Source organism: Eufriesea mexicana, unplaced genomic scaffold (genome assembly GCF_001483705.2).
Source record: "Eufriesea mexicana isolate 0111107269 unplaced genomic scaffold, ASM148370v2 scaffold1121, whole genome shotgun sequence".
NCBI lineage: Eukaryota > Metazoa > Arthropoda > Insecta > Hymenoptera > Apidae > Eufriesea > Eufriesea mexicana.
Genome location: NW_016909245.1, coordinates 205797 through 216361, shown reverse-complemented (window position 1 = coordinate 216361; position 10565 = coordinate 205797). Strand labels below are relative to the sequence as shown.

General features: G+C 26.3%; 1 protein-coding gene across 1 annotated transcript; it reads left to right on the top strand.

The window, feature by feature from the left end:
- The first annotated feature begins 489 nt into the window (after positions 1 to 489).
- On the top strand, positions 490 to 9347 carry LOC108547556 (mitogen-activated protein kinase kinase kinase 7). The gene is made up of 9 exons (XM_017900135.1): positions 490 to 678; positions 1286 to 1511; positions 1746 to 1863; positions 1991 to 2320; positions 4762 to 4874; positions 5041 to 5330; positions 5504 to 5576; positions 8482 to 8735; positions 9004 to 9347. The coding sequence occupies exons 1-9, from the start codon at positions 601 to 603 to the stop codon at positions 9166 to 9168; spliced, it is 1647 nt and encodes a 548-aa protein (XP_017755624.1). The 5' UTR covers positions 490 to 600; the 3' UTR covers positions 9169 to 9347.
- The last annotated feature ends 1218 nt before the right edge of the window (positions 9348 to 10565 follow it).

Here is a 10565-nt window from a genome sequence, read left to right as displayed (position 1 = left end):
GTAATAAATGTATGAACATTTTAATACTTTCCACTTTAAGAATCATAACATGAAAATTACGAATTAAATTATATACAAAATAAAAATGGGTCGATAAGTCCTTTTTATCTAAATTTTTGTATTTTATAATATTTTGTAACTTAATCTCAATAAATTTATGAGTTAGAATGTAGTGTATGTAATATCGAAAAGAAGTTTGTGATTGCATAATATTTTATTTGACAAAAAGATCGATTACCCAAATAAACTTAGTAGATGTTTTTATGTGGTATCCATTTGTTTATACAAACTTACCCTTATACCTTCTTTTTATACTTTTGCATAGATGAATGTTTTGATTAATTTCAACAAAATAATTTCATATTTCTATTTTTATTTATATAAATTTAATTGTATTTTTTACGTTTAACGATGGATAATTTTATAAATCGATATATCGATTCATGAACATTTATCGATACGATGTTCTCGCTACACATGTCTTCTGAATGTTAATAAAATGGAAAATATTGAAGGAGCTTGAGCTCAAAATTTAAATAAATATTCATACGTTCGGGAATTAAATGTGCCCTGAAACTAATGTGATGTCGACTGTGTGTGATGGCGGGTAAAGAGTTAATAAGCCATCAACAGCAGTTTGTTGAAGAAATTAACTATGATGAAATTGAAACCGAGCAGGTATCATAATTATTCAGTAATTCTTCTGGTTATTTGAAGAAATTAAATTTCTGTTTTCATTTATTGTTGAATAAAATATTTTTAGAGAATTCATTATATTTAACTGCATTCATTTTCTATAATTTATCATTATTTATTCATCTGATTTTGTTTGAAACATAACCTAAATAATAATCCGAATATTTTTTAAGCAAACTGTTGATGTTGACGAAGTTCACTTTTGAGATTTTATACTTTGATATTAAAATTTTTATTTGTATGGTGTTTTTGTTTAAAATATCATTAATTTGAGAAAAAAATTAGAATATGTTCCCATTTAAGTAAATTGTAAATATATGTCATATCTTTAAAATTTGACGTAAATTACATGAAATTAATAAAATTATTTAGTAAGATGAAGAGTATTTAAAAAAAAATAATTAAAACATTAAATTTTTTAAATTTTATATTTTTTTAATTTTTTTAAGGTTATATACAGTTGTTACTTTAATGTGGGTAATATTTTTTATCTGCTAGTTTAATAGAAAAAGGAAAAAAATGTATTTTTAAATTTAAGAATTACTAAAGTAAATCATTAATAAGTTATTTGTTATTTATCTTTATGCAGGTAGTGGGAAAAGGTTCTTTTGGAGTAGTATGGAAAGGAAAATGGAGAGGACAATATGTTGCTATAAAATATATAAATTCAGAAGGTGAAAAAAAAGCCTTTACTGTAGAAGTCAGACAATTATCTAGAGTTGTGCATCCCAACATTGTAAAACTTTATGGTGCTTGTACTAGAAATCCAGTTTGTCTGGTTATGGAATATGCAGAAGGTGGCTCCCTATATAATGGTATTAACTTCTTTATTTTTATTTTTCAAACATTTTATTTTTTTTAATTATTATTTCATATTATTATCTTTTTATCTTTATTCTGTTTTAATGATGCGTATGATTTCATTTGTTTAATATATTATAAAATTTTTTTTTGTTTTTTTGTATTATTTTGATGTCTTTGAGTAGCAATAATAATCATTATATTATAAGTAATAATATTATTTAGTTTGTTTTGTTGGTATGTTACAGTTTTACATTGTAATCCTCAACCACAATATACTGCAGGTCATGCAATGAGTTGGGCTTTACAATGTGCACGTGGTGTAGCATATCTTCATAATATGAAACCAAAACCTTTAATCCACAGGTAAGATAACAAATTAAATTTCTTATATGTAATATTCTTTCATTGAAAATACAATAATATAATTGAGAATTTGTATTTCATCCAAATAATGTGTGTGATATTAAATAAATTCTATTTATGTTTATAGAGACTTGAAACCACCAAATTTGTTGTTGGTAATGGGTGGACAAACTCTTAAAATTTGTGATTTTGGTACAGCGTGTGATTTGAATACCTACATGACTAATAATAAAGGTTCTGCTGCTTGGATGGCTCCAGAAGTATTTGAGGGTTCTAGATATACAGAAAAGTGTGATGTGTTTAGTTGGGGTGTTATTTTGTGGGAGATATTATCAAGGAAGAAACCATTTGATGAAATTGGTGGTTCAGCTTATAGAATAATGTGGGCAGTACATGTAGGCCAAAGACCTCCTTTGATTGAAGGTTGTCCAAAACCAATTGAAGATCTTATGACCAGGTATTTATTAATATTTATGATTAGATTTACTCCCACTTTTATGATTAATAAAGCATGTTCTAATAGTTTATCTAAAAGAAAATAAGATTAATGACTTTTTCGTTTTATAAAATCAAAATTTTTTTCCATTATAATATAAAACTAATTACTAATAACTAATAACTAATTGTATAATAGAAATAATTGTAATCAGTAAAAAATATTAAATCTTTTAAGTTTATCTTATAGAGAAAGCTATAATAAATTTAGCATAACTTTTTGCAATTAACTGTATATTACCAAGATGTAAAACTATACCTTTTTAAATTTAATCTTTTACAGCATAAATTTGTCTAGAATTTGCACTTATTTATCTTATTTGTCATTATTTAAAAACCAATAGAATAAGTATTTTAAACATTAATTGATTTTTAATATTTAGATTTAATATATTCTGGTTTCTAGTATACTGTTGTTGAAAATAATATTTTTTTAATGTCTAGAAAACATTTTTGTAGATATCAATTTTAAATATTTAATTAAAAAAATTGTCGTTTTATTTAATAACACTAGTATGTTCATAGAGAAATTACTTTTCAGGCATATAAAAATTTATGTATGCTATTGTTATTTAGAATTTCATTAGTAATTTTATGTTCATTTTATATTACTTACATTTTATTTGCATATAATGTCTTTTGAAAGTGTTTTATATGCTGTGCCCAAATCATTTTTGATTTGCAATTGTTCTACATGTATTCAAATATTTTGTTAAGTTTTTACAGAATAAATATTCCCTTTTACTAGCACAAATGTTATATGTTTAAAACATTCTTTATTAAAAAGTTGATAATATAATAGAATTCATAACATAAGGAAAACTATTATCCTTGTAGGTTGAAATTCAAGTTCTTATATATAGTGTTCCTAAATGTTTAGCTTTTGCACTTATTCTTTAAAGAAAATCATTTTTTTCAAAAGTGTTTAATGCAATTATTTGTAATACTTACTACACTTCTTATTAAATAATCAGTGTTCTTAACAAGATCATGATGCACAAATTAAGTAAATAATAAACTTTTTTGAAAATTCTTTATTTTTTAATCACGTGTTTTGTTACATGAATTGAGAAAATAAATTTATATTTAAGTGTTTAATATCAAACAGATAAAACTAATGTAAATTCATGAATATTGAATACATTATTAGTATTCCTGACATATTCTAATAAGTGGTTGGTTAGTCATTCTAATTCTTTTAGTTATTATGCTTAAGACTATGAAAAATAGGGAATGATAAATCATAGAATAGTCAGTGGGAACTTAATTGAAGTATAATGTGGAAATATAGAAGTGTTTGGAAGTTATGAATATTGGATTGATAGTTCAAAATATTGGTATTTTAGAATAGTGGAGGAATGTCAAAGATGGTGGTTGATCGACTTGGCGCTAGGGTAACTTTAATAGTTTCATAATTCTCCACTCTGAGATTGTTCTGCACCTCTAATTAGGGCTTTTCTAAATTTCTTCTTATGAATTTTAGGTTTTATCCTAGGTGAGGGTGAAGATTGAGGCACATAGTTCATCATAAAATTTTCTTTAAAGAAATTGAGGTCTTTTAGCAACTATGGATTCTCCTTTGGGACAACAATCCACTCTTTCATCCCCTTTGATGTTTAGGCACTGGGAGCAAATTTTAGTGGTAAGTGAAATTGTCTTCAATGATATTTGTCCATTAAAAGGATTCCATTGTGCCAGATGGCAAGATTACTTTCCCTTTCGTTTTTCACTTGAAGATTCAACATTAGAAGGAATGATTTCTTTCTCAAATCACTGTCTATGGAAACTTCAGAGGATTTTCTTGTAAGAAATTTAAGAAATGCTCCCAGTTACTTGCATCATAAACTTTTTTGTTAGTAAATTGTGGAAGGGAAAGTTGAATTTAGGAAGTAGGATGGAAAATATTGAGTAAAATGTTCAAATTTATAGTAGCTGTGAATTATTGAATGATTGAATAACTGAGAAGAAGGTGATTAAAATTATTATATTTTAACTTTTGTTCTATTGATGATAGGCCATAGGAAATAGGATTTAGTATAAAAAGATGTATTAAAGGAAGATTTTTAGTATTTTATGTACCTACATCTTCTGGTACATTATCCATAAAGATATAATCAATGGATTTGAAATTAACTTTTTCAATAAAATTGAATCTCAGCAAGTAATATTCTTAACTGTGAATTTATTCAAAGTAGAAGGGTCTGTTTAGGGCATAGTTACAAAAAGATCTATATTTTTTGTGTCTACTACCACTCTGATAAATTATTTGATATATATAATTTTGGCCAGCAGGTTTTCTTATATTTTGAATATGTTTTATTTCAGTAATTTTTTCATTTTTTTAAATACATGCTTGTGGATTGCTTCTAAGTAGTAAAAAAAAGAAATGGACTATTGTTTCAGATGTTGGCACAAATCTCCTGAAGAAAGACCATCAATGGATGAAGTTGTAGAAATAATGACGACTTTGTCACAATTCTTTAGTGGACAATTGGAACCAGTGGAATATTCTCAAAGTTCGTGTATTATCTATATTATTTATAAAAATGTCAAATACATGATTTAAAATTATAAACTTTTAAAAAAGTGATTTTAAATTGAGAATACAAATGACTAATATTTACTAATAACAAATAAAAATTAAAACTGAGATATTTCCACATATCATTCATGATATTATAGGTGTTGAATCAGAGGAAGTTAATGAGAACCATGTTTCTAAAGATGGTACTTTGGACGTGACTGATACCATGGATTCTGAAATAAATGGATATGCTTTCAATGGTACTATTAAAGTTAATGCACCTGTTTCCAAAGAAAAATCGGAAATTTTTAATGGAAACAACAGTTCATCGAATCCCTTCTGCGATTTCAGGGATCAACCTTCTAAAAGTAATATTTCAACAATCAATACATCCAATAAAAAATTCCAACTTAAAGATTTTCCACAACTTTATGTTGAGTGTGATCCGGTTAGTATTTTTCATTTAGTAATTATAGTAACAATAATTACTTAAATATATTTAAATGATTTTGTTAAATTTTTAATTTACATTTGAAAAGATAGATATTTAAAAAAATTGTTATTATATATTTTTATATTTATATTCCTAATATGGACAAATTCTTGTGTTTATATTTGTAGAATGCTTGGGAATTGCCTAATTCTGACCCTTCATTGGAATCTCCTATTCTAAAGATAAAAAATACTACACAAAGTAAGTTCGTTATTTGTATAAAATATCTAAATCATAAACTCTAGTTTAAACAGATTTGTTTTTCCCAGTGAAAGTGTTGTTTTATAAGATTAATTAACAATTATTTATAAATAGATACATAGATCAATTATTTATATTATTTTGCAGAACGCATTATTAATTCCTCTTTTCTTATTACGTACATATAACAAAATGATTAAATTACCATTTGTTGTCGACCTCTATAAGTGTAAAGAAAGGGAAACTCGTTTGGAACGAGAGCTTTGAATTTGTGACTCACCGCAGTAGTACTCTAATCCCAAAATAACGTTCTCCGTATGTTCCACAAAACCTTCCTTTTCGCGTCGTATATGATGTGTTCAAACAGACTCATTGACGCCATTTGATAGCTTTACAAATAATTAATATTTATGCACACACATTGTGTTACGTACGTTTAAGATACGTTTAACGTAAAGAACATTTTTATATATGTGTAATTATTTTTATTTAATATAATGTAAAACTTGAAGATACAAGAAATTAATCAAAGTTATTAAAAGTTTTCAAACTTATGCAGAAAAATAGTAACAGTGATTAGAGTTGAAAAATATTTCCTTTTCGTAGATTATTGTTAAAATCGATTATAGCCTTATTTAATTAAATTATTTGTATCTGTATTTAGAATTATTTATAGCTTGTGTTTATTTAACTTGTGAATAACAAATGCTACTTTTTCTTAATATGGAAACGCGTAAGCACGAAGTCACAAAAAGAAGTTAAAACATTGGCACCTTGGCACGTCGTGATTTCACCGTGACGAATTCCTCGGGAGTTCGTCGATCGGCGAAATCTACCCTGGCAAAGGGCCCGCAAAAACAGTCACATTGTGCGAGTATTCTAAATTTAACATACGACTAATCAAAAGAACCTATTCTTGATTGACATCTATCATCGATAATAAAAGTTACGTGCTAAACAACTTTAAGTCTCTTATTATCTTTTAGGAAATTAAATATAGAACTATAAATATATTTACAGAAGCATAACATAATCGGATAAGAGGAAAACATTCATTTTCTAAACATCTATGAAGGTTGAATATTTTGAATAACAGTGTGAAAAATAAGTTATAAAATATATTGCATATTTCATTACGACATTTTCTTTAAACGGAGTGTTAGATCTTCTAATATTTGAAATTATTATTTTTCTATTGAACTAAGTATTATTCTTCTTGATATAGCTTTCAAAGTTCCAGTGCATATCTTTCAAGTAAAGGTGATGCAGAGTACAAGCTGCTTCCCTTAAGTGGACGCTTAATTTTTCACTTCAGCATCAACATGGAAATCAGAGCTTTGACTTAATCTCAGCCCTGAAGATGAATTAAGAGTCGAACAACCGTATTTTCTTCTTGGCTCGTGCTTGCACGTCCTGTCTGGTGGGGGATACCTCGAAGCAGGTGTGGCTGACTCACCAGGCCCAATATAGATGCACGTTTGTTTAGTGCTCTCCCGACACACCATCAAGAACGACGGTCTTTTCTCTTCTTTCTTTTTTTTCTTTTATTCTCGTTATCGAAAAGCAATTTTGTTTTTTCGAATTTCATTTTCTCGTTCCTTTGTGTTTTTTTTTTCTTTTACGAGCCAATTTGATTAATCGCCATCCTCCGGATCAAGAGTGGTTCGTGGTAATTTTTAATAGAAGAGTGACATCTCTCATGTGAGCGATATTCGATTCTATTATGAACGAAGCCTCGACAGGCTCCAATATTTGGAAATGTGCGAAGAATATCCAAACATCGTCACCACGGACACCCTAAAGCGGTGCTGGGTTTTGCTACGTTAGTACATTCTTTTGTTTGTCTTCTGTTTCTCATTGATGGAAAGACGAGGTGCCTAAGATTAAGGAAACTTCAAGTGGTCGGAGAGGGATTGGATTTTTATTTAATTTTATACGACATTTAAAAGTGAAAAATTAAGCCGAGACTTAATCCTTTTTAATTGTACAGAAGAAATATTAACTTGAACGTACTAAATATTATAAAAGTTAAAAGTCGAAAATATAAATTATATTTTAGACAGATGAAATGAATAACACGTACATTTTATACGGTGTTATTATATTCATGTTATTACAGAATATTTCGAAATTAGTTTTTACTAATTTCAATATGTTTCAGTTATTGTATAATTACTATTTTTTGTATTGGAGAAAATTAAGTTCAAAAGCTCTGAATCAATTAAAGTTTGTTCATATTCAATGCAAAATATTACAATATTTCATAGAAAACAATATCTCCTAATTTATATAGTATTGTTGTTCCTAGAAATAAATATAAAAGTTCTAAAATTTAATTTAAATTCAAAATGGATTTAATGTAAATATGTATGTAGGAAAAATTAACAACTTCGCTGCGGTCGCCGAAGAATGAGTTAAACTCTAAGAACAATACTTATCTCTTAGAATTGGATTCTTAATTTAAATCAAATTTAGTGTTTACGAATGTAATAGCAGAGTTTATGATTTACAAATTATGTTTCTTTCTATGGCCTTTTTTATTCTGCTTATTTTAAAAAATAAAATTAGCCAGAAATATTTATTTCTATGCTTTTATTAATGTCGATTTTTCAAAATATTAAGCAGTTTATTATGATACTTAATTATTTGTAATTATTTTAATTATGTATGTATAGAAGTATATATAGTACTATAATATATTACTGTAATATATATATTATAGTAATAACTATTATTATGGAGTAAGTCATTATTGTGAAATCAGTTTTTTTATCTATGTTCTATATCTATGGATTTAGAAAATATTGGTATTTTGCGAACATTTAATTGATCTAATCATAACTTCTACATATTTTATTTGCTATTATGTGAATATTAATTTTCATTTATAATTATCCGTTAACAGGCAATAGCACAACCGACAAAGATTTAGACAATGTTTACCGCCTTTTGGATGCAGACCTGAGACCATTGACGCCCGATCAAACTTGTGAAAGATCGAAAGAAATTTTCGAAGAACATAAACAACTAGCGCAAGAATATTTGAAAGTTCAAACGGAGATAGCGCTCTTGGGTCAACATAAAAATGAAATGCTTAAAAACTTGACTATAGACAGTTTACGGCAGCAAGAGGAGCTCAGAAAACTTGAAGACGAAAAAGTGAGTTAATGAAACCAAATATTATTAAGTAACAAAATTTATTTTAAAATTTGTTTACTTGAAAAAATAGTTAAAAAAAAAAAATAATTTTTAAATGATGCAGAATATCGACAAATTTTGCATTCTGGTTTTATGAAGAGAAAGAAATTCATCAATTTTATAGTTTTTAAATGTTTTTTAAATTTTTCTTTGAATTGGAATTTATTTTATATTATATTTTTGGAAATCAAATATAACAAATTAATTTTAATCTTCTTCTCGATTATAGGAATCTTTAATAAAGCTGTATCGAAATTTAAAACGCCAGTTAGAAATTATGAAGAACCAGAGAATGAACAATTCCCTTTTGAGCAACGTTCAAATGGGCCCGACAGTTTCTGAAAATAATGGGTGGTTTGTGGTACCTTGTCAAAATCCTTCGAGACATTCTTGAATATCTAGAGTCGATAAGTGCAACCGTTATGCGAGGTCCATTTTTACGCTGTTTTACAGATTTCTTCTGCTTCCTTTGTAGCGAATGAAATACAAGCGATATTGATTTTCTTATGGACATAATGGAAGTTCTTTATGAAAAAGAAAGTAGAGCACAGTTGATTTTATTTTACAGTACATAAAGGCTAAAAATTGAATTGAGTGATGCAGTTTTTTAAGCATAATTAAGCGCGAAAGCACTGTTTTTCTGTTGCATTTGATTTTGAGAATATTTATCGAGATTTATATATTTTTTAATAAACAAAATTATATAAAAATTTGATTGTTAAAAGTTCTTGTATGTATCTTCTAGGTATGTGGTATAGAGAACCTATTGAATAAAGTAGATTTAAATGTATTTTTTGCTTTTATTGTGCTTTAAAATATAAAAATATAGGTAATGAAATGTGTTTACAAGTCTGATTACACACGGTTGTAATGAAACATGTAAAAAGTTATTTCAAATGTACTCCTGTAATTGCAAAATTAATGTAATTGGTATTTATCGATTAGGAATCAACAGTTATGCCAGCGATTTTCTTATACATTTATTTATGTAAAAATTAACATTGATAAATAATTAAAGATGTATTACATCACTATTCTATTATCTAATTTGTCCTTATATACTTATTTGCCATTAAAATTAATTTGTATAGTCAGTTAAGTAACCAATAACTGACGTTATTATAAAGTATTAAGTATTGTATTTAATTAAATATTAATAATTATTGATAATGAAATGTTTATCTCTTGCGATCGTAATGAAAATTAATTTTTAAAACTGATTTAAAATCGTAATTTAAAATTGATTTTCCAATAAAAGGTTGATTCTTTTTCTAAACATTTATTAAAGTCTATTTTTATGTAAAATGCTTATATACTTATTTACTAAATATATGTAACTACAAAAAATATAAAATTATGTGATAATTAATAATGATTGTCAATGTCGCTTCCTTGTATTTATTTTAAACTTTATAGTAACCATAAAACTCAAAATGTTGCAATATTTGTAAGTAATCGTTCTCGATCATAGAACAATGTATTCATTCTTTACTTTTAAGCATGATATCTCTATGAATAGAATTTTAAAATATAAAATATAATCATTTTTCTAATATATACTACAATTAACAATTTTGATCTCCATTATTGTTGTTTAATATAATGTTTCTATATTTTATATACACATGATAATAAAATTAAGCATAAAAAGAATTATACGTCATTAGTACACTAAAGTAATTATTAGTTTTAAATAATTTTAATATATATGTTAGACATTTAACTTGTTTCATTAAAAAGAACAGGATGATTAGATGACCGCTTCGACATCTTTTTAAACGTACAATTTTA

What these genes read in the sequence shown, in the direction of transcription:
- LOC108547556 (XM_017900135.1), top strand. Translation starts at nt 601, where the DNA reads ATGGCGGGTAAAGAGTTAATAAGCCATCAACAGCAGTTTGTTGAAGAA. An exon ending in AGGTGGCTCCCTATATAATG is followed by an intron (nt 1,512 to 1,745) that starts GTATTAACTTCT and finishes GGTATGTTACAG; the next exon opens with TTTTACATTGTAATCCTCAA. An exon ending in CCAAAACCTTTAATCCACAG is followed by an intron (nt 1,864 to 1,990) that starts GTAAGATAACAA and finishes TTATGTTTATAG; the next exon opens with AGACTTGAAACCACCAAATT.